Below are 24,008 nucleotides of genomic sequence, written 5' to 3' on the forward strand. Positions count from 1 at the left end.
TGTAAGTGTGTTATCCCCACTACCCTAGATAAGAAAAGACATCAAGTTTGAATGTTTCTTCTATGGCTTGTAAGTGTGTTATCCCCACTACCCTAGATAAGAAAAGACATCAAGTTTGAATGTTTCTTCTATGGCTTGTAAGTGTGTTATCCCCACTACCCTAGATAAGAAAAGACATCAAGTTTGAATGTTTCCTCTATATGGCTTGTAAGTGTGTTATCCCCACTACCCTAGATAAGAAAAGACATCAAGTTTGAATGTTTCTTCTATGGCTTGTAAGTGTGTTATCCCCACTACCCTAGATAAGAAAAGACATCAAGTTTGAATGTTTCTTCTATGGCTTGTAAGTGTGTTATCCCCACTACCCTAGATAAGAAAAGACATCAAGTTTGAATGTTTCTTCTATGGCTTGTAAGTGTGTTATCCCCACTTCCCTAGATAAGGAAAGACATCAAGTTTGAATGTTTCCTCTATATGGCTTGTAAGTGTGTTATCCCCACTACCCTAGATAAGAAAAGACATCAAGTTTGAATGTTTCTTCTATGGCTTGTAAGTGTGTTATCCCCACTACCCTAGATAAGAAAAGACATCAAGTTTGAATGTTTCTTCTATGGCTTGTAAGTGTGTTATCCCCACTACCCTAGATAAGAAAAGACATCAAGTTTGAATGTTTCTTCTATGGCTTGTAAGTGTGTTATCCCCACTTCCCTAGATAAGGAAAGACATCAAGTTTGAATGTTTCTTCTATGGCTTGTTAGTGTGTTATCCCCTCTACCCTAGATAAGAAAAGACATCAAGTTTGAATGTTTCTTCTATGGCTTGTAAGTGTGTTATCCCCACTACCCTAGATAAGAAAAGACATCAAGTTTGAATGTTTCTTCTATTGCTTGTAAGTGTGTTATCCCCACCACCCTAGATAAGAAAAGACATCAAGTTTGAATATTTCTTCTATGGCTTGTAAGTGTGTTATCCCCACTACCCTAGATAAGAAAAGACATCAAGTTTGAATGTTTCTTCTATGGCTTGTAAGTGCGTTATCCCCACTACCCTAGATAAGAAAAGACATCAAGTTTGAATGTTTCTTCTATGGCTTGTAAGTGTGTTATCCCCACTTCCCTAGATAAGAAAAGACATCAAGTTTGAATGTTTCTTCTATGGCTTGTTAGTGTGTTATCCCCACTACCCTAGATAAGAAAAGACATCAAGTTTGAATGTTTCTTCTATGGCTTGTAAGTGTGTTATCCCCACTACCCTAGATAAGAAAAGACATCAAGTTTGAATGTTTCTTCTATGGCTTGTAAGTGTGTTATCCCCACTACCCTAGATAAGAAAAGACATCAAGTTTGAATGTTTCTTCTATGGCTTGTAAGTGTGTTATCCCCACCACCCTAGATAAGAAAAGACATCAAGTTTGAATGTTTCTTCTATGGCTTGTAAGTGTGTTATCCCCACCACCCTAGATAAGAAAAGACATCAAGTTTGAATGTTTCTTCTATGGCTTGTAAGTGCGTTATCCCCACTACCCTAGATAAGAAAAGACATCAAGTTTGAATGTTTCTTCTATGGCTTGTTAGTGTGTTATCCCCACTACCCTAGATAAGAAAAGACATCAAGTTTGAATGTTTCTTCTATGGCTTGTAAGTGTGTTATCCCCACTACCCTAGATAAGAAAAGACATCAAGTTTGAATGTTTCTTCTATGGCTTGTAAGTGTGTTATCCCCACCACCCTAGATAAGAAAAGACATCAAGTTTGAATGTTTCTTCTATGGCTTGTAAGTGTGTTATCCCCACTACCCTAGATAAGAAAAGACATCAAGTTTGAATGTTTCTTCTATGGCTTGTAAGTGTGTTATCCCCACTACCCTAGATAAGAAAAGACATCAAGTTTGAATGTTTCTTCTATTGCTTGTAAGTGTGTTATCCCCACTACCCTAGATAAGAAAAGACATCAAGTTTGAATGTTTCTTCTATGGCTTGTAAGTGTGTTATCCCTACCACCCTAGGAAAGGAAGCAAGTGGCAATGGTGGCATAACCTTTAAAGGAGCAAAATATATCTGTTCTGTACTATTATCAATGCAATTCTATGATGCCTTGCCTCACATATCATAGAAGACATCACCACATTTGGCAGATCATGCGCACATGACACGCACTACTGGGCCCCGTTTCACAAAGAGTTGTGATCAATCTGATCAACCACAACTATGGAAAGCCAGCAACGTCAACATCTAAAATGAATTTTTATTCAAATTATTTTTCTTGACAATTCAGTGTGCTTCTCTTTGTTTTCAAAGTACATTGTGCAAATACTCTGAAGAAAAAGTTATGACATTGATGGATTTCCATATAGTTGACGTTGATTGAATCAATCGCATCTCTTTGTAAGATGGGGCCCCGGCGTATCCATTGATCAGATTGCGCGTTACATATCTTGTGAACTTCGGCATTTATGTCGTACTTAAATCTTTGTGAAACAACCCCCCCCCCCCTTGTAACATATCTATTCAAACTTGATTGCTCTACCACTCGTTTCCCTTTAAAGAGCTGCTGTTATTACACACAGAAGAAAAGCAAGTGAATCACTAATATGTGGTAGTTCATATTCTTGTTTTTCATTATACCGTGCAAGTCACAAAAAAAAAAAATGTCACCTCCGAAATTCCCAATTTCAAGTTCATTGAAGCCTGAATGTTCAATTAAATGCCTTAGGACCATTGAAGCATGTTAATTGGTCATGAACATAAAGAAAACAAAAGTTGATGAGATCATTTCAGTACTCAAAATTAAACAATAATTGCCTAGGAAATTTGAAAAGAACATTTTTAGTTTTTTATTAAGTGCTCATTGAAGCAAGAAGTGATTAAATGTCATCAAATTCGATAGTTTTTACCAATAGAAGTGTGTAAAGAAATGCAATTATTTGGAGTGGCAAATTTGGAGTCATGTTTATTCACCCGTGAAATTTTGCAAAAAAAGTTGAAGCGTATTTTAGAAAGTACCTTTTACAAGCCTGATGAACATTTTTCATGGTGAAAATGTGGAATTCATTCCAATATAATAGAGTCAAAGTCATGATATTAGGCTTGTGACTTAAAAAGTGAGAATTTTACCTTCTGGTGGTGCTCACTGTGTCATAACATGGAATACGTCCATAACATTCACTCAGAGGGTAGCTTATAAAATTACCTACACACTCATGCAAAATATTTTTAAAACTCCTAGTGGTTTAGAAATGATGGATGTTTGTTTAAGAGGGAAATTTTTTTTTTTGGGGGGGTATAGATTTACTTAGCTTAATCTACTTGAAAATCTGTCCTATTAATACCAGTACAGATACAATTCAATCTGTTGTTTATTGAAGGTTGTCTGCTGCAAATTTTGATAAAGACAGCGCCTTCTACACCCCCCCCTCCTTATTTCATGTGCTATATATTGTAATTGAATCCTTTCACCTTTTAACCTTTCATTACTTTGGACAGTGAATCATCAGACGAAATTCCTAGGGTTCGCTGGGTACGTACAAGCCCCCCTGGTGCCGACTTACCCCAGGGGAGGCACTTAATAGAGGAAAACGGGGAGGTCTTAAAGATTGATGATGTCCAACCGGAGGATGCCGGGACATACCGGTGCTACATTGATAGCCTTAATAATGGAGACCAAGCAGAACTCGACGTAGTCGGTAAGTTCTACTTGATTATAACTGCTTGGGCAGAACCAATAGATTTAAAAGGCCACTTCTATCTCGATAATAACATTTGAATAAAAACTGAGAAATAAAATCATCTTTACGCCAAACTTCTTTATTGAAATCCCATGTGAACTATAACGAAGTGGTATGAACATTAAAGGGGGCATCATTCCGTGCAAGCCTTGCTTGTGACTTGCGTATAACTATTTTTGCTGCCCGCAAGTCGCCCACATGTCAACCGCATTGACAGTATCTTGCACGTATCTCGCACGCAGTTGTTTGCCGGAGGAGCGCACAGAGGCTGATTTGCACGCAGAAAAGTATTGAACGTGCTCATTACTTTGTTGCGGGCAATCACCAGCAACTCACCCACAAGGCTTGCACGTAACGATATGACAGGGCCCTTAGGATTGAATTGGAACCCTGTAAGACTGCTATATATGAAAACAACATTAAAAAATATATGTATAGAAACTTGAAACCACTTTGAAACATATATGACATGAAGCTGAGTTATAATTACTACAGAAATTATTATTTACCTGATTTAATGCAAGCATATTTTATAGCCTAATAATTTTGCATCATTTTTCAATATGTATCTCTTTTATTCATTTATAGTTTTATATTATGTAATTCTAAACATTTATTTTGATATATTTATCAGTGCTTTCATGTGACCATACAGAAATAGTTTGTTTGGTAAATTCTTTTTTTTTTTCTTTGGTGAACAATTCAACTTATTATTAGATGTAATTATCTATGAATATTTTTAATGTCAATTTCTCTCCTGTGACATTGTAGAAGCACCATCATGGATTGATGAACCACTGGGTACCATGAAAGATATCAATACAATGCAGGAATGGGACGTAGACGCCGAGAGTGCTACCGGTTATACCTGGTACCGCAATGGTGCTCTGTTGGATGCTCGGGACAGACACGAGTTCCGCAACAACTTCCAGACACTCATAATAAGCGATCTTGTGACGACAGATACGGCCATGTATCAGTGCTTTGCAGGCAACGATCATGGCATGATATATTCCGCTGCACAGCTGTATGTAAGGGGTAAGGAGAACCGTAAATAGTGTCTTTGGTTACTTGAGTCGAAGGAGGTTTTGTTTTGCATGTCAGCATGCCATTGAATACTAATTCGTTTTTAACAGCATAGAAAGTTGGTGGACCTAAGGACAACACGAAATCCATGTTGTCTTAACGAAAACAGAACCTCTTGAATTGAATCATGCCATGATACTCCTTTTCATTGAGCCCAGTAACAATATGCACTGGGAACTGGTAAATCATCCTCTTCGACACATATCATAAACCCATCAATCTAAAAATTATCGGAAGATTCATTTTTCATGAATAAATTTGTATGAACCTAATACATCAAGGACTTTTTAATAATCTCTGTTCTAGCTGATATTCTCATTTTGTTTTGTTTCTTCGACTCCTAATCAGCCTTCCCACCCAAGTTCCTCAGCCCGATGGTACACGACAAGCCCGCCCCTCTCTCTGCTACAGTCACCATCGTATGCAACGTGGATGCGGCTCCTGCCCCAACGGTCACATGGCAACGCAATGGTCAAGCCATTACGGACAGTGCACACTACAACTTGACCACTGACCCTCCCAACCTCGTCATCGTAGATGTCAACAATGCTGATGGTGGAACGTACCAGTGCATTGCCACAAATTCAAACGGAACGGTCAGTGGTGAGGGCAGTATTTCGATAAAAGGTCAGTTTACATTCTTTGTCTGTTCTTGTGAAAGCTTTAGGAAGTGTATGCGGGTATGCAAGGATCCGATGACCGGGGTAATAATATGCTGTAAAGCGCTTTGGGGCATTATGGGACAAGCGCTATTTAAAAAAATAGCTATTATGATTATTATTATTAGGAATTCCCATTTTGTGGAAAACTTGATCAAGGGCCATTTCATAAAGCTGTTCGTAAGTTAAGAGTGCCTTTAAGAGCGACTGGTGATCCTTTCTTGTGGTAAGTGATATTCACCATTAAATGTTCAATGGTGATTATTTAGCACATAAGCAAGGATCACCAGTCGTTCTTAAAGTTGCTCTCAAATTACGAACAGCTTTATGAAACACCCACCAGGTGCATTGCTCTTGGTTTACATGTCTGGGGAATGTTCTATTTGATCCTACTTTTTTTTTATTTATAAAGAAGTTATTCTATCCATGAATTTAATGAATTTCATTTCTTTTTCTTTTTTTCTTTCATTGCATTTATACCTGTGTCATTACAGGATTAGTATAATATGTGTACTAGGCTAATGAGTTGGCAACAGTCACTAGATTACAAATTGGTCTGTACTCGTAATTCATAAATTATTCAGAGACGCTAAGTGACACTGCTTTTCCCGATTGCATACTGCTGATTCTATTGAAATACTGTTTTTTATTGAGAAGTGCATGTTTTCTGTCCTCAAATTAATATAGTAATGTATACAAAATTAAAATCCCAAATCAAATGGTAAATTGCCAACTTGTCCCCCATCACATGGTCTACCTTCATTTAGTCTAATGCCATTCCGTCCATCAACAGTTCGTCTAGCAACCATTTGGTCTAATAACCATTTGGTCCAATCCTCACTTTGTCTAATCACCAGTTCGTCTATGACCATTTTGTCTCGTAAGCAGTTGGTCTAATATCCATTTTATTTTTATTCATTTCGCCCAATTAACACTTTATACGAAATTATATACGGTAAAAAGTATACAAGGAATTCTGGGGTTTTATTGTTTCGATGGGCGTGTTGATTAGCATTAACTAGCATAGATTAAGTAGATGTATCCAGTTATCTCTTAAATAAGAAAAACAGGTAAGTATTTTCATGATATATGGACTAAACGGCTATCGGACCAACTGGTTATTAGATGAAATGGTGAGTGGACGAAATGGCTTTTAGACCATGTGGATAGTGGACGAACTGACAGTAGACCAAATGATAGTAGACAAGTTGGTAATTGGACGAATTGGCATTGGGCAAATTGAAAATAAACCAATCAAATATTTGCCACTTCAGTTTGATCCAATCTAATGTGATTGATATAAATTTGTTGAATAGATAAAACGGTGATCACAGTGAGTCCTGAGAATACTTTAGTGGAAGTTGGTGAGTCTGCTACTCTGTTTTGTAAAGCAGTTCATGATCCCTACTTGGAACTCACCTACCTCTGGGAACATAATGGAGTAGAAATTGACCACAGCGATATAGAGAGATATAGAATGGTAAGAATGGATGAAATATCGGTATCAACAAAATGGTTATGATGATGATGATGATAGTGATGACGATGATGAATATGGTGATAATGATGATGATGTGATGACGATGATGATGATGATGATGGTGGTGGTGATAAAGATGATGATGATGATGATGATGATGATGATGATGATGATGGCAATGATGATGGTAATTATTATGATGAAGTGGTGGTGATGATGATTAATGGTGGTTGTATTGCAAATCTATGACATTGAAGGAGAGACCCCATTCATATTGTAAGCAAAGTTAATTAAGTTTATCAAACCAGTCTTGTTGCGTATCATAACGTCTTTGCTTTCTATCTATGTCTTTCATCTTATCTTTGAGCAGACTGGGAGGGACAATGGCAACCTTGAGATCGTCTCGGCTGAACTACGAGATGGCGGGGAATACACATGCGTAGCTTTGACTGTTGCTGATTCAGATCGTTCCAGTGTTACGTTAAACATTGCAGGTTAGTGTAAACCCCAGATAGAAGCCCTATCTAATCATCATAGTTAAGTAAAACAATAGTATGTGAGATTGACATGCGTCTTTCCAATCTGATCCTGTGGTATCAGTGATTGCATTGAAGAATGCTGAATCAACAGATCACTACGGAATACAAGTTATTTCTTGTGACCTTTGATAAGACAAATCCGTACGTTGACCTTCTGGGAAATACTGTCTACTCTCTTCAGTTCTTTCCTTCTCTATTATACCAGAGAAAATATGTTAGTATCCTTGGGTGATATCCATGTATCTGCGCTGGAGATATTAGGAAGAATTAATCTAAATGCAAGAAGGTTAGATTGAAAAGAGGTAACGAAATGCAAAATGAGAGTACCAAAATACACGTTAGATCGCAATTTTTGAGAGTGCACTTATCTGACGTCCTAACATGGTGCCAGGCGAAAGTAAAAGAGGAAATGGACGCCAATTTGCGCGATGATCTTGGGATAGTGCGTACGTAGGGAGATGTTCATAAGTTAAGAGCGACTTTAGAACAACTGGTGGACCATTCTTATGCGTTAAACCATCGCCAATGAACATTTTGGTGTATACCATTTTGTACCACAAGAAAGGATCACCAGTCGTTCTTAAAGTTGCTCTTAACTTACGAACAGCTCTATAAAACACCCACCTGAAGAAGTAATTACATTAGATTTGCTTTCTGTGTAATAACTGATGATTGACGCCTTGAGCACCCTGTACAGTAGATATGAGCAATTAACTAATAATATTAGTAGTAGTAGTAGTAAAAGTAGTAGTAGTAGTAGTAGTAGTAGTAGAAGTAGCATTAGCAGAATCATCTTCATCGCTATTTTTTTATTATCATTGTTGTCAGTGATCTTTTTGTTACTTTATTCTTAAAGGAGAATGAAACTCTTGGAGCAAGTTAGCTTTTGTGAAAGCAGAAAAATCAAAGAATAAGATCAACAAAAGTTTGAGTAAAATAGGACTAGCAATAGAAGAGTTATGAGCATTTGAATGTCGAGATCACTAATGCTATGGAGATCCTCCTATTGGCAATGCGACCAAGATCTATGATGTCACAGATGAACAACTCTCCCCTTTTGGACACTGAAAATATACCCCAAAACATCTATTTTTGCTCATTCTAATCATATGACAAACGATTCATCAATGATATAATGTTGTGAAACCTCTGTACTTGTCCTCTCATAAAGAGAACACCTCACCTTGTGATAGACTCTATAAAAGTGAGAATATAAGTGAAATAAGTACTAAAGTAATGAGGGAGTTGTACGTGTGTGACATCACAGATCTTGGTCGCATTGCCAAAAGGAGGATCTACATGGCATTAGTGATCTCAATATTCAAATGCTCATAACTTTCTTATTATTCATTCAATCTTCCTCAAACTTTCAACAATATGTTTCTTTGATTTTTCTCTTTGATATGGATTCAGCTGGTTTCAGGGGTTTCATTCTCCTTTAAGTCTTTTTCAATTTTCTTTGCTGCTACTATTAACTGTTTTGTCTGTTATTGATGTAGGACCGCCTGGACCCCCGTCTGGACTCTCCGTGGAGATAGACAACATGGCCGCCAACCTCCGCTGGGTGCCGGGCACGGACAACAATAGCCCTATCACGTCCTACACCATTGAGGGACAGACGGACCATAGCGACGAATGGGTCGAAATACGTACAGGTCAGTGTCACGGACATTGAGCTTCCTTGTAGTGACTTGATTTATAATACTAACCCATTTCATTGCACAGTGAAGAGGTGCCAACTGCTTCCTTTTTCGCCACTTTGATTTTCCAAAAGTTGTTCACTACACTTGCCTATATCCGATGGTTTTAAGGCCTGGTCCCTCAGACCGACGGACACAAAACGTATTCATAACGGATACAGCGAACAAGCAATATTTTGGGGTGGCTCCATCCGTCTTCATCCGCTCCAGACAATGGACAAAATGGGCAAACAATGAAATCACAGTGGACGGATGCTCGATGGATATAGAGCGTATGAAACACATATGCAAAGAGTACACAACTGATACATAATGTTTTCCAATGGATGGCAAGACTCTTTTTCTTTTACATCCTCTCTGCATCTGTAAGTGCAGTGGGACCAAGCCTTTAGATAGTGTTTTCTCGCCCAAAATAGATTCATAGCACTCGAAATGCTACAATGCTGTTCTTTATTGACTACTGAATGTGTACTTCCAGTAGGCTTTTTACAAGGATTTGCTAGGCACATAGAGGTAATGTTTAGATGTTCGCATCTCTAATAGCAATGTAATTTTTTACCTGCTTTAGGAAAGAATTCATCCATATCTTGATGGTTGACTGCATACAGTAGTAATGCTATATTAACTGGCCTATTCATAACTCACTGCTTTTTTACAAGTAACACGAATGAAATATCTCACTTTCTTCATATTCCTCAAACAAGCAATACTTTTCACCATGCTTAAAACTAATGTTTAACTTAAAGTAATAAGCCTTATGTATGTATTAGTTGTTCTTAAAGTGCTTAATTCTCTAGCTCATTTTACCTGTTTCTTGTATGACTTATCCATTCATTCTAAAATAATTTTTCTCTCATATTTTTTACTTTTCCAAATTATGATAAACATGATTTAAGCTCTGAAACATTTATTACTGCATAAAGCCTGTATGAGTTTTGCAATCATACTATTTGTATTATTATCTAAAATCACTTACCACTCTCATTTAACTTTCTGCACAAGATGTTAACCATATGGGGGATTTAGAGCTAGAAGATCGCTGTTGTGACTATATATATATTGATACATTATTCTTTGTATCTAATCCCTAACATGTTTGCTTTGTACAGGCGTTTCAGTCTCCTCAGACTTTGGTGAGAATATTTATCTCTCAGTTTGTGAAGTCTATTCTTTTCAACGGATTCTCGAAAGTGCGCAGAGATGACAAGATAATTTATCACAAAAAGACAAGAAGGAGAGAGAACATACCGAGTCTTGTCAAGTCAACTTTGGTCAAGATTTCAAGACACTGACTTCTCATTGACTTTTCTAAAACTACTTACCCTTAAACCGGTTCAGGAAACCAGGTTTGGAAGAGCGCTTAACTAGCATTCCCATCCGATTGTCTCGAAGTGATGTTGAGAACCACTTCACGGAAAGAGATCTCGTTGCTATAGAAACGCACTCAGTGGGGTCATGTATTTGGCATGAGATTCTAAACCAAAGCATAGGCATTCTGCACACAGTGTGCAGAGTAGCGTGCGCCCAACATATGCGAAGATTGCTTCTGGAATATAGCTTCCTGAAGAACGGTTATGTCCTCACCTATGCCTAACTAAAGCGGTCTTGAAACTACATCACAAGGTGGGTTTTCCAAACTGGTTAGGAAATCACTGCCAAGACTCTTCAAGTGTTCCCACTACATGATAAACTAAATTCTACCAAACTAGTTTCCACTTCGCTAGTTTTAGAACTGAAATGAGAACGGGGTCACTGTTTCATTAGTTGGTTTTTACGAGAAGAAGAAAAGACGGTGGTTTTCTTGTCTTTTCATCCTGATCATATCCAAGATCTCTTTTTGGGGGGGGTCTTATTTATTAAAAAAAAGTCAAATTGGCAAGGTCTTGTCACGTTATCCCACCCGACAAAGTTGACTTTACGAGATTCAGTATCTTACTTTTTGTGTGTGTCTTATCTTCAATCATTTCTTTGTCTTTTGAGCTTGAATTATCTTGTTATTTGGTGCACTTTTTAGCTTCCATGGTTTTGCTTTTCTTTTTATTCAAGAAACCATCCCTTTTACATCTAGAGCCTGGATTTCTTTTGTAGTTTGCTTCTGTTTTTTTTTCCTTGACGTTCTTTCCCCCTTTGAATTAGTATAATTTGGATTTAAAGAAATGTTGCAATGTAACTGTATTTCAAATACCTATGCTCTGGTATGATTAAGGCATTAAGAGTTATTGAAATAATTCTGATATAAATCTAACAGTTGTAAGTTTTGCAATATACTAGATGCCCATATATGCATGAAAGTCATGAGCTTCTTTTTGCAAACAAATACATATTAGTTTCCAAACTGTGCAAGCCAATTCAAAATCCGTAAGGCACAAAGTCATATTTTAGGCCACTGACTTCTATATTTGATTTATACAGAAAAGTAAAACCTGGAATAATGTAATGCTATACTTAAAATATTCTGTATGAAATTCTGCCAATTTTCTGTTTTATGGCATAAATATTAGCATTAATGAAGGTAGTAATTGTTTTCATTTTAAGAGATTGTTTGACGTTCTGCTCTGTTCTTTCTGATTTCAGTTTAATGCATTTTGTCAAGTTGTGATTATTTCTCACTCGTATTATTGCTGCTTATTCCTGAGATACTCAATCAATATTATTCTCCCTCTAGTTAATTTTTATTTCATTTTCTTTATATTAGGAAGGTATCACTGTAGCCCTAATGCTTCTGTTAAATTCAGCTTAATTGTCCATTTTTAATAGAATATCAGATCACCCATTTCAAAGCAATATTTCACAGCCCTGTTTAATAGCATCTTCTCCAGTCCTAAACGAACCAAAATATCCCAGTTTCTTCCCTCCTTACCTTCAATGCAATATTTTGATCATATGGGCTTATAACATATACCCACTAGAATAAAAAGAAATCTATCTAGCCATTCTTCAAAGTTGATACAAGAAGTAAAGTTACCAAGGAATGAAGGGAGTTCTTCCAGTTATATTCATGTTTCTTGTAAAGAGTTGTTTTGGCTAACCATCATAAAGATCATACAAAAATTAATGGTACAATTTGTAAACGGTCTTCACATCAAGACTAATGCTCCAGCACAAGAGCCTAATAAGGAACCAGTAGAGGACAGCTCATACTGTCTATCTATTTCTATTATTCTTTTTTTTTTTAAGGAGTTAATTCAATTTTGGGGGGCAGGGGAGATTCATTCGTGCAATGGTTTCCTTTTATTAAATCTTAAAGTCTCATTTGAACTTGATGTGACAAATCTCCGCAACAAAACCAATGTACATTTTTATTTAGAAACTTGGTGAGATGAGGAATCAAAAACTGCTGCAGAGGCAAGAGACTTTTTGGTCACAAAGTGACAGGACAAGAGAATGTAAAGCATGACTCGTGATGTTATGGTGAAGTCATTATGACAACACAAAGCATGAGTCATGACATCATAATGACATCATTATAAAATTATCAGTAGGTCATTAGCTCTCTGTGCAACTTTGGACAGTTGTTTTAGACATGAAGTATTGGTAGTTCATTATCAAATTTAGGATAATCTGTTTGAGCATGTCTGAAGACTATGAAAAATGTTGCTGAGGTTTTTTGTCACACCATATCAGAATCATAATCTACCATAGCTTAGGAATTACAATCTTCAGGTTAAGACTTTGCCAAAAGGATCATATCAATCAATATACGTGTGTCGACATTCTTGGAAACACAATAATATTTTTTTTTAATTACCAAAAGGAGAACACCCTGTACTTGCAAAATTGTATTTTCTTTCTCTTCATACATGTTCAAGTGATATCAGTTGTTTAATTTTATTGTCTATTTATGCTACTTTCTTAGTAAAAGAAAGTTTTCTTTTCACTGCTTGGTTTTCTCCATACATTCGTAATGTAAAATAATTTCTCTTTTGGATTTTGCTCAGTGTATAGTAACATAAGATAGCATTGCTTAATTCTGATAGCAATATGCAGGCAAACAGGAACTAGTATTTGCCTTTCATTTCATCAAAAAATTATATAGAGTAATTATTGTAACGTTTCTAAGGTGCTTAATACTGATGTTTCCAAGCCAACAATTATCTGACAGTTAATTAGTTACCGGAATCTAAAACTAAAAGTTTAAGGAATAAATGAATAAATCACTGGTTCTCAGAATTACAAGATATGGAAAGATAGTTTTAATTTCAGGATAAAAACGTATATATAGGGTAAATTAGTTGGTATCCATGAAAACTTCAATAAAAATCAATCTAAACCTGTTCAATGAGGTTAGATTACCACCATTTATCTAAGAAAGGGCAGTGTTTGGAGTGCTACATAATTGAGTCATAATTCCAATAATCAAGCACACATAGCTAATGTATTTTACTCTGTGAGACATTCTTTCTTTGATTCAGTCCAAAAAGGTAATTTATTACTTGATTGATTTGTTATTTTAATAGATGAAAGCGAAGGATGGCTGCATGATTGAGTCATCATTCCAATAATCAAACACACTTCCTACATAGCAAATACATTATCCACCGTGAGACATTCTTGATTAAATTCAGTTCAAAAAGGTAATTGATTGCTTGATTGATTTGTATATAGGTGAAAGTGAAGGATCGTCATCAGTTCGTCTGAGTAATTCAGTTCAAAAAGTTAATTTATGAATTGATTGATTTGTACTTAGGTGAAAGCGAAGGCTCGACCTCGGTTCGTCTGACTGACTTGGAAGCCTACAGTCTGTACTCCTTCCGCGTCATAGCTATCAATAGGATCGGGGACGGTGAACCCAGTCAACATGTACAAGCCACTGAAAGGACTGGGAAAGCAGGTAAAAAAAAACCCCAAAAAACAGTCACCTCGTAACATAAAACATACCAGGCAATGTTTCATAAAGCTGTTCTGTGGCCCGTCTTACAAAGAGTCTCTTGGTATTTTGTGTGTTTGTGATCGATTGAGTTTTTACAGACGTACAGTTGAGGCCAAAAGTTAACATACACCCATGGAATTCTGTGAAATTTGTATGCTTGCCAAACATCGCAAAATTTACTATATCTTCAGAAATATCAATTCTACCATGATGAATTAGGTATCAAATGAAAGAGTGTATTAAGCTCCTTCACATGATTTGGATTCTGTTCGGATAAAGTATGTTTCAGTTGGAATTTTCTTTGAAGAAAACGGTAATATTCATGCCAAATGTATTCTATTGTTAATATATTTTCAAACATCGTTTCATAGAAATATATAAATGTCAAATCTAGGGTTTTGTATTACATTTTCTATCATGATATGTCACCACTGAACAAATAGTGTATTCTAAAATGTTTGTGTTAAGAAGTAACAAATATGAAATGTATTTGTCAAGTTTTATTTTTAATTTGTCTAAAATATGAAGATTTGGGGAGAGAAGAACGACACCTAAATATATTTCAGCTCCTGATGACAAAGCAATGTGATCAAGGGGCATTTGTTTGATATCAAATTCATCATGATAGCACAAATATTTTATAAGATATAGTAAATTTTATGATGTTTGGCCAGTGTCGAATTTTCTTTGAATTTCATGGGTGAATGTAAACTTCTGGCCTCAACTGTGTATCAATCAGATGTGTTTATTAACGTCTGGGACCAGCATTTAACATCACCATCCAAAAGATGTGACCAAGGCTCAAATTTTCGAATTCCAAACCTCTGCATCAATTTGTAGCTTCCCCGTATAAATTGGATTACAGGAATATGTCACAATGTCCAGTTTGTCTTAAAAAGAAGTCATTGCAATTCTTTCAAATCGGTCTCCATTTTGAGATTGATTTGGAATGTGTACGTATGAGATAGGAGTGGAGATTAATCTGGAGTGGAAATTGATCAGAGGCAACTCTTACGGGACACCCATACAAAGCTAGATTCATATCCATCATATGAGCTCATTCATCTGTTATATATATAACTTTTCTTTTTAGTTATTAGTACAACCCATTTTAATGTTAGGTATATTCATATAGTTATGAATCAAATGTATGATGATGATAAGATTTATGAGTTATTATTTCTAATTTTCTTTCATTTTTTTAATTAAATTTTAACATATGTTCACTATATGTATATCTATTCATATTAATGTGTATCTATATTCAGGGTTTCCAGCCTATCAGGGAAACTTATTTTATCATTTTCCAGTCAGGGTATAGTCAGGGAATTTTATTGTAAAAATGTCTAAAATCAGGAAAAATTTGGTCAATTTTGATTGGCCCCAAAAATCGAAAACACAACCATGTTTTTACTGCAAATAATACACTGCAACAACATAGAAAACATGTAAATGTGGAAAAGAGTTGAACTAATTATCATGAAATCTTGAGACTGACTTCATCTTTCTTGTTATACTGGGAACGCTGATATTACTGTTGAATATTGTAATCTATATAGTTAGTCTTGTTATTTTTTGCTTTCAGCCCCTACTAAATCACCAATGAATATTGGAGGAGGTGGTGGCAATAAAGGAGATCTCAGAGTCACATGGGATGTAAGTATATATTTTGGCTGCTCTCAAAGGCAGAAAGGATTCTGCAGGATATTGAATTGAATTTTAATTCTTATTTCCATAATTTATTGTTCGAAATAGACATCAGAAATGAAATACTCAAAAAATTTGTTTTGCCCAATTGATCGTGGGCCCGGCAGCTGCTGTGCAGCGCCAGATCGACGAGGCTCTATCCCTTTCATGGTTGAACGCCAAACAGGGTAGCAGCAACTCCCATCTTTTAACGTCCTTTGGTCTGACACGGCCAGGTTTTGAACTCCCGACCTCCCGGTTGTGAGACGGACGCTCTACCAACTGAGCCAACACACCGGTTGTATCAAATATTTTTGTTGTCCGTTCATGAAAATCATTTCACATCAGGTTAATATATTGATATGCACATATGCAGAGTGATACAAAATTACAATTTCCGGTGGGAGTACAAACATGTGTAAAGTATATGTCATTAAAATTATGAAGCAAAATATATTTATAACTAAAATTAGTGTTTGAGTTAATTAAAATTCAATATCAATTAAAAGCACACAAACTACTAAGCAAAGTGGAACGACTCTTCTGCTGGATATTTAAGCCATCTTTCCCGAAGACAAAGTGAAAAGATATTTTACGGCAAAAACAGAAAATATGAAAAATAAGTTGTTAGTAACAGAGATAAAATTACGTATATTGGTCATCACAGAGTGGCAGAGTGGTGAATGATGTACCACCTCTCGCAATATTATAAAATATTGGGTATTGTATTTTTCAATTTGTTTGTCGGTGAACAATTGTTGATATGAAACATCCCCTGGTAATATACATGTATGTTGGAATGCTGAGCAATATGGTACTGTTGATTGGTACACTATATAACCCAAAATACAACTATTGTGGAGTGTTGTGGTCTGTTTGTACTGACTATCGACTTTGAAACCAATAGTCGTGGGTTCAAATCCCAGCCATGGGGTAGTTTCCTTCAGCAAGAAATTGATCCACAATGCCCTGCCATTAACCCAGATGAGGTAAATGGGAACTGGCAGACAGTAAGTAGCTGTGAGCACTGGAATCAGTAGCCTAACTTAGCAGGGGTAATATAGGAGCACCTAACGAGGTTGATTATTATATTAATATCACTTTTTCATTATTATACTTGGGCATATGTTTCTTCTTGATCTGTGCAATAAGACAAATCTTTGATTCAATTCCAGCTGTTCCCGACGGCCGATTGGAACTCTGACACGGTGTCCTACAGGGCGAACTGGCAGAAGGTCGATAGTCAGGTGTCCTTGACGGGTGAAATTGACGGAGCGGATACTACCGTCTACGTAGCGACAGTAGGCATTGAACTCTATACGCTGTACAAAGTGAGGGTGATGGCCACCAATGATATCGGAGACGGACCCTACAGTGATTGGGCATTCGTCTATTCCTATCAGGAAGGTGGGTATGCATACAGTGGATGCTCAAAAACCCAATCAGAAAATAAACTGATGTAAATTCTTCTCATCCAGTCGAGATCAATATACAAATTTAAATTTTAAAAATGGAAATCAACTCGTTGTTGCGACGATTCGCCAATTATCAATCAGCTTCTTCAGGCGAATGACGATCCCGATAATAATAATTATAATAGGCATTTATATAGCGCCATCTATCTAGAAATATTCTATTCCGAGGCGAGGCCCTTATAATGTTTGAGATTGTGCAGATACGGTGTGCACTGAACTATGTCCAGCACACGAAAAATGACTTGGTAATCTTTTGAATTGCACGGTCCCATGCGACCAGAAAATTATCATACTTAAAGTGTTCCAAGTTCTGCCATGTTTTAGATATTTAATTGTGAAGTCAGATGATAAGATATTGCATTCAATAAAGTTTGTTTCTCTGGGCTCGCTAAACATTGTAGGCTAGTGTTTGTGGTTGTCAACATTCAGCATGAAGGAGTGCATTTAGTGTGGGGTTCTCTAACTTTTGAGCACAACTGTATATTACATAAATAATACTGTACATGAACATTAATTCATTAAACATCTGAACTCGAGTTAGTTGAGGCTCTGTTCAACTATTGCACAAAGCTTTTAGGCTGACTATAATGGATTGAACAAAGCCTCAACGAGAGCAGATAGGTCATATCATGAATGAATGAAGACATTTTGAATTTTTGAGTGAGTTATATGAAAATATATATGCATTATATATATATTATATGTATGTGATTGAAATATAAGATGGCGAAAAAATGTTCTGATTGTTAAATATACTCTTCTTGCCTTTCCACCATTTATTATATATGAATATGTTCATGAAATATAAATATAATCAATATCACTGGTACAAGGAAGAAACCAAAATTCACAGAAAATATCAAAAGAACAATAATCTTTATTATCTCTTCAGAATTAATTCAGCATGAAGAGTTGATAGATCAAGTACTTATGGTTGTTCTTTTATGGGAAGTTCACCCTGAAGAAAAGTTTGTTGTAAAAATAGTAGAAAAAATAATAAAAAATATTGGTGAAGGCTTGAGGAAAGTCTGTCAAAGATTAAGAAAGTTTTTAGAGTTTCAAATTTTTTATTTGTGACGTCATAAACGAGCAGCTGCCCCATATGTTATGTAGTATTAAATGCATGAATTTCATTTTGTTTAATGGTTCCTGACTTATTTTTGTTTTCTTTTCATGATCAGGTAAGAAATGAGTTGTCTAATAATATACCAAAGGTACAGTAAAAACCATTTTCAATTTTCTGAGAAAATGACATTTCATCGATTTTTTACCATTCCTTATGTATAAATGCTGCTCACACATTATGTCACAAATCAAATAATTCAAATTCTAATAACTATTGAATTATTTTATGGATTTATCTCAAACCTTTGGCCATATTTTGTATAATTTTTTCTGCTATTTGTTACAATAAACTTTTGGTCAGGGTGAACTCCCCCTTTAAATGTTTTACAATTCTCTCGTTGATCTCATTTTGGCTTGCAGCACCCAAGACGGCGCCCACTGGAGTGACGGCAGAGAAGGCCTCCGGATCCTCCATTCTTGTTTCATGGGATGCCATTGATGAAAGTACATTCCAGGGAGAACTCATGGGCTATAAGGTAAAGGATATCTACTCGATACTGCCGTCCACCGACAAACGGAAGCAACTCTCTGGAATGAGAGAAATGCGTCATGGTTGTATTTGGAAATATATAGAGTAACTTGCTTTTCAGAAGTTGAGGGCTATGTGAATCCAAGACCTTAAGTATCATGTAGAGCATACAGACATCCAAAATCAGGAAAAAAAATCAGAATTGCTTCCTGTTCTCAGTGGACGGCTGATTAAATTTTATGCGTATGATATCATAGCGCCCTCCCTCAGAGGATATAAGAATATGCATAATTGAGATATGCCAGCTGCAGATCATCAAATGCCAGGCAATGGCTTCGACCTCTAAGATGGCTGGATGATGACATCAATGCATACAGTCTTTAGAGATAGTGGTCTGTATAATGTAGTCTAACTCTGTGCTAAAGAAATGGGAGGCCGGAAAAGTCCTCGTTTTGTAAACAGCATGGCCCGAATTCACAAAGGTGGTTTTTAAAACCCTCGGTCGAACCCATAGTTTGTGTGGATTTCCTGTATAAATTACGCTTATTTACCACGTACATTAAAAAAATCCAGTGCTGATGCGCGCTTTTGTCACAGTGCGCCACATTGACGCCTGCTGCCATGGTAAAGTACGCTATTTTATTCATTAATTCACTGATTGAAGAGTGGCTCATGAATAAAATAGCGTACTTAACCATAGCAACAGGCATCAATTTCGCGCATGGTGACAAAAGCGCGCATCAGAATTGAACATTTTTTAAATATATGCAGTAAATAAGCATTATTTATACAGGAAATCTACATAAACCATGCGTTCAACCGATGGTTTTAAAAACCACCTTTGTGAATTCGGGCCTATATGGTGCTCATGTTAACTGTGCTCTTTCTTCACGCTTAAATCGTGGGGAAAGCTATTTCAGTTATTCTTCCAGTCAGTAATGAATGCTTTGAGTGTCGAATGAGCTGATTGATGGAGCCTTGTCTGATCTAGATTTGTGTCACAGTTAGCATTCCATAGTTACACCATATCTTGAGACCAGAGTTTAAATTAAACCCATCTTCATTTTCATTTGGCGTTTATCTCACAATGAGGCTGGTGTTTAGATTGACATCACCTGCTGATAAACTGTGAATAACACAATTGGTGTATTGTTTTACACCAAAACATGGTGCCAGAGCTTTGTTAAACACCCTGATTTGTATCCAAATACTTGCAGAAACACCAATGCCATATTTCAGAACACCCAGTGGGAAAAAAAAAGTTCAAAGGCACTTAGCTGATGTTAGCTCAATGACTATGAGATTCTTTAAATCCTATTTACCAAGTACTGGTCTTCGTTGGAGGAATAATTCATGAAACAATTTGTCATTGATTTTAACTTGAAGCCACTGAAATGTTTCAATCAGGGCCCCGTCTTACAAAGAGTCGCGATTGATCTGATCAAACTCAACTATGGAAAGCCAGCAACGCCCACATCTAAAAATTCATGTTTGTTTAAAAATATTTCTAGATATGATGTATTTTCATAAATTCATTGATTTCTTGACAATTTGGTCTGTTTGCCTTTGTTACAAAGGACATTTTGCAAATTTCCTTTTGGAAAAATTATGACACTGTACGATTTCCATAGACTTACGATTGATTGGATCAATCGTTTGTCTTTGTAAGACGGGGCCCTGATTGGCTGTCTTCCTCTCTCTGTATCTCCCTTTAGTTGAAGTACTGGAGCGATGCGAGCAATGAAGCCAATGCTAACACAGCGGTCAGTAAGGGCGTTGGTACCTCAAACACGATCGTCAATCTTGAACCGGACACCCGCTACACGGTCATGGTGGCAGCCTACAGCGGAGGTGGCAACGGACCTGATAGCAACACTGCATCGGATACAACATTTAAGAGCGGTAAGAGTGAGCAGAGTTGGCTGGATGTGTCTTCGAGGACAAAATTGCCAATGTATTTTGTTCATATTTAAAAAATCCATTCTTTGGTGCCATATAAGAAGTATTGGTGTCCATTAATCCGCAGTGCAATATGCTCTGTGACAGTTATGACCTATGTCTAGAATCTGAAAAGACCTAGACGGTGGTAGTGATAGGGTTTTGAAATATGTAAGGATTAGAAGAAAGGTTTTGGTTAGTTTGGTTCAACGTGCACATGCATATTCCATTTTTTTTTTTTTGCCTTTTCCATTGAAACATTTATCTCATTGTTAATCTGTTAAGAAGGAAGAGTGAACAACTTTTTTTCAGTGCACAATTTTTTTGTAATCTTCTCATTTGCAACATCACTTGTAATCACAATTTCACTCCAACCCACTTTCATGTGGAAAAAGCTACTACAATACATTTTCCAATTAAACTTGAAATAAATATTTAAAAAAAGTTGAGCTATGTCCAACATATTCCTACATAATGAGTTTCGGATTGCATTTCCTTCTTTGGTGCATGTTGGGCTGATACTAGCAATTTTTTTCATTTCTTCTGATCAAATTTTCCAAAACAAATGTATTCTGAAACCATGATATACAAGAAAACTCGACATGTCTACATACTCCCACAAAGCGAAGTTTGAAAGGGATTATATAGATTTTTTTTCTCTCTTTCTATACTTGTACAGCACCCTCTATGCAACCAACTGGTGTTATAGGAGTACTGTCAGAAACAGGAGTCGATCTTAAGATCAATTGGAATGGTATTACGACAACATCATCTGAGGAACCACTCTTAGGATACAAGGTAAGGGGCCTGTTTCATAGATAGATGCAATCAAACACAAGTCAGTAATCAAACACGGCTATTTAGGACTTGCGCTTGATTTTCTAGATGCATTTAAACTCGACTCTCACTTTTTTTTTTTTTTTTATATATATACTCATGTGAAGAACGACAGAGATATTGAATGTCTGTCGTTATAAATGTATAGTTCTGGAAAATATTTGATAAGTATAATTCTAACATTTATTTTCTTCCAACATGTATTGACTGTTGGTATGTTTGTATTTGTGTGGGTTTTTTTTTTTCTTTTTCATTATTTAGCTCTTCAAAATGCAAATTTTAATATTTGATCCAAATCAATTCCCTATCTTTGTAATTTCTTATTTAATGGCAAAAAGAAGCTGCTGAAAACTGCTTATCTAAAAAAAGAGAGCCAATGGAGTAAATTAGAAAGTCAAAAGGGGCCTAAGCTTTCGATCCTAGCAGAACCTCCGACGAAGATTCTGCTAGGATCGAAAGCTTAGGCCCCTTTTGACTTTCTAATTTCTTATTTTACAGATTTACTAAATTCATTTTGGACATTTCCATACAACAGGGGTGTGGGAGTTCAGATTTTTACCTGATTTCAGATTTTTTTGTTTTGATTTTCAGCTTATTTTTGGCCTTCCTCTGTACAAAAAGTATGGGAGCTCTTTCTATTTAAGACTTTTTCAACACTCTTCAGCTTTTTTCAGATCTTTTTATTTGTGACCACTCACACCCCTGATACAAAGAGTAATTTCTGGTGTATCTCTGGATTCTTTGTTTATGAAGTGGTTTATACAAAGAGGAATACATTTATAAGCAAATTATCTGGCCCCAAAATTTAACTAGACACACTTTTGTCATGAATTGGTCACATTTGTAATAACCATCATGAATCCAGCTTTTAATGTATCTCCCTTCAATTTGAGTCAAAATTTGTTTCAGACGTAATTGTTACAAAATATTCTATTAGTGATGTGTAAAGAGACTGTATGTAATACAACATTCACACATCATCTTTTTCACTGTGTTGAGCTCAACAACTCCTGATCACAACATATTATACGTGTGTTGATGATTCGTTTGTGTTTTAAAACTATCAGCTTACTTTGACATTGTCAATTTTGTACATGTCCACAGGTTCGCTACAGGACGGAAGGCACATTCGCTGAAGATGCCGAGACCCTCGTCGTTCAAGGCACTGACGAGACATCAGCTGAAATCGGGGACTTAACCACCGAGATGACCTATTTGATCACTGTCCTGGGATACAGTGACGGGGGCAATGGGGCGAGCAGTTCCCCGCCATTATCAATTACAACAGGTGGGTGCAAGAGGATAAGGATTGACAAATTATGGAAATCCTTTCTCTGTTTTTGTCTCGCCTGCATAGCAGAGCGAGACTATATGCGTCGCTTTTCCGCCGGCGGCGGCGTCAACATCAAATCTTAACCTAAGGTTAAGTTTTTGAAATGACATCATAACTTAGAAAGTATATGGACCTAGTTCATGAAACTTGGGCAAAAGGTTAATCAAGTATTAGTGAACATCCTGCTCGAGTTTTAGGTCACATAACCAAGGTCAAAGGTCATTTAGGGTCAATGAACTTTGGTCAAGTTGGGGGTATTTGTTGAATTACTATCATAACTTTGAAAATTTATGGATCTAGTTCATGAAACTTGGACATAAGGTTAATCAAGTATTAGTAAACATCCTGCCTGAGTTTCAGGTCACATGACCAAGGTCAAAGGTCATTTAGGGTCAATGAACTTTGGCCAAGTTAGGGGTATTTGTTGAATTACCATCATAACTTTGAAAATTTATGGATCTAGTTCATGAAACTTAGGTTAATCAAGTACCACTGAATATCCTGTGCGAGTTTCAGGTCACATGACCATGGTCAATGGTCATTTAAGGTCAATGAACTTTTGCCGTGTTGGGGGTATTTGTTAAATTACCATCCTGACTCTGAAAGTTTATGGATCTAGTTCATAAAACTTGGACATAAGAGTAATCAAGTATCACTGAACATCCTGTACGAGTTTCAGGTCACATGACCATGGTCAAAGGTCATTATAGGTCAATAAACTTTGGCCATGTTGGGGGTATTTGTTGAATTACCATCCTAACTATGAAAGTTTATGGATCTAGTTCATAAAACTTGGGATACAAGAGTAATCAAGTATCACTGAACATCCCCTGTGAGTTTCAGGTCACAAAACCAAGGTCAAAGGTCAGTTAAGGTCAATAAACTTAGGCCATGTTGGGGTTATTGTTGAATGGCAATCAAAGTTTATGGATAGAGTGAATGAAATGTGGACATGGGTGTAGTTGACAAGTCTTAAGTCACCGTTCAAATGTCATTTATGGTCAATGAATGTGGTATTATGTCATTATATGAATGGTGTTTTTGTGAATGATTATTTTATAGTAGTTTTCAAAGTTAGCACTGCTGCT

General features: G+C 36.4%; 1 protein-coding gene across 1 annotated transcript in view; it reads left to right on the forward strand.

Moving 5' to 3' along the window:
* Positions 1-24,008, forward strand: part of LOC129257877 (contactin-2-like) — a 44,936-nt gene that overhangs the window by 13,607 nt on the left and 7,321 nt on the right. Inside the window, exons 6-18 of the mRNA XM_054896306.2 lie at positions 3,482-3,681; positions 4,495-4,761; positions 5,158-5,436; positions 6,785-6,948; positions 7,319-7,442; positions 8,987-9,142; positions 13,875-14,018; positions 15,643-15,713; positions 16,919-17,150; positions 18,704-18,819; positions 20,528-20,714; positions 21,430-21,548; positions 22,692-22,875. Of these exons, the coding sequence (XP_054752281.2) occupies positions 3,482-3,681; positions 4,495-4,761; positions 5,158-5,436; positions 6,785-6,948; positions 7,319-7,442; positions 8,987-9,142; positions 13,875-14,018; positions 15,643-15,713; positions 16,919-17,150; positions 18,704-18,819; positions 20,528-20,714; positions 21,430-21,548; positions 22,692-22,875 (2,243 nt within the window). The remainder of the gene's footprint in view (positions 1-3,481; positions 3,682-4,494; positions 4,762-5,157; positions 5,437-6,784; positions 6,949-7,318; positions 7,443-8,986; positions 9,143-13,874; positions 14,019-15,642; positions 15,714-16,918; positions 17,151-18,703; positions 18,820-20,527; positions 20,715-21,429; positions 21,549-22,691; positions 22,876-24,008) is intronic.

This window comes from Lytechinus pictus, chromosome 3, assembly GCF_037042905.1.
Source record: "Lytechinus pictus isolate F3 Inbred chromosome 3, Lp3.0, whole genome shotgun sequence".
Classification (NCBI taxonomy): domain Eukaryota; kingdom Metazoa; phylum Echinodermata; class Echinoidea; order Temnopleuroida; family Toxopneustidae; genus Lytechinus; species Lytechinus pictus.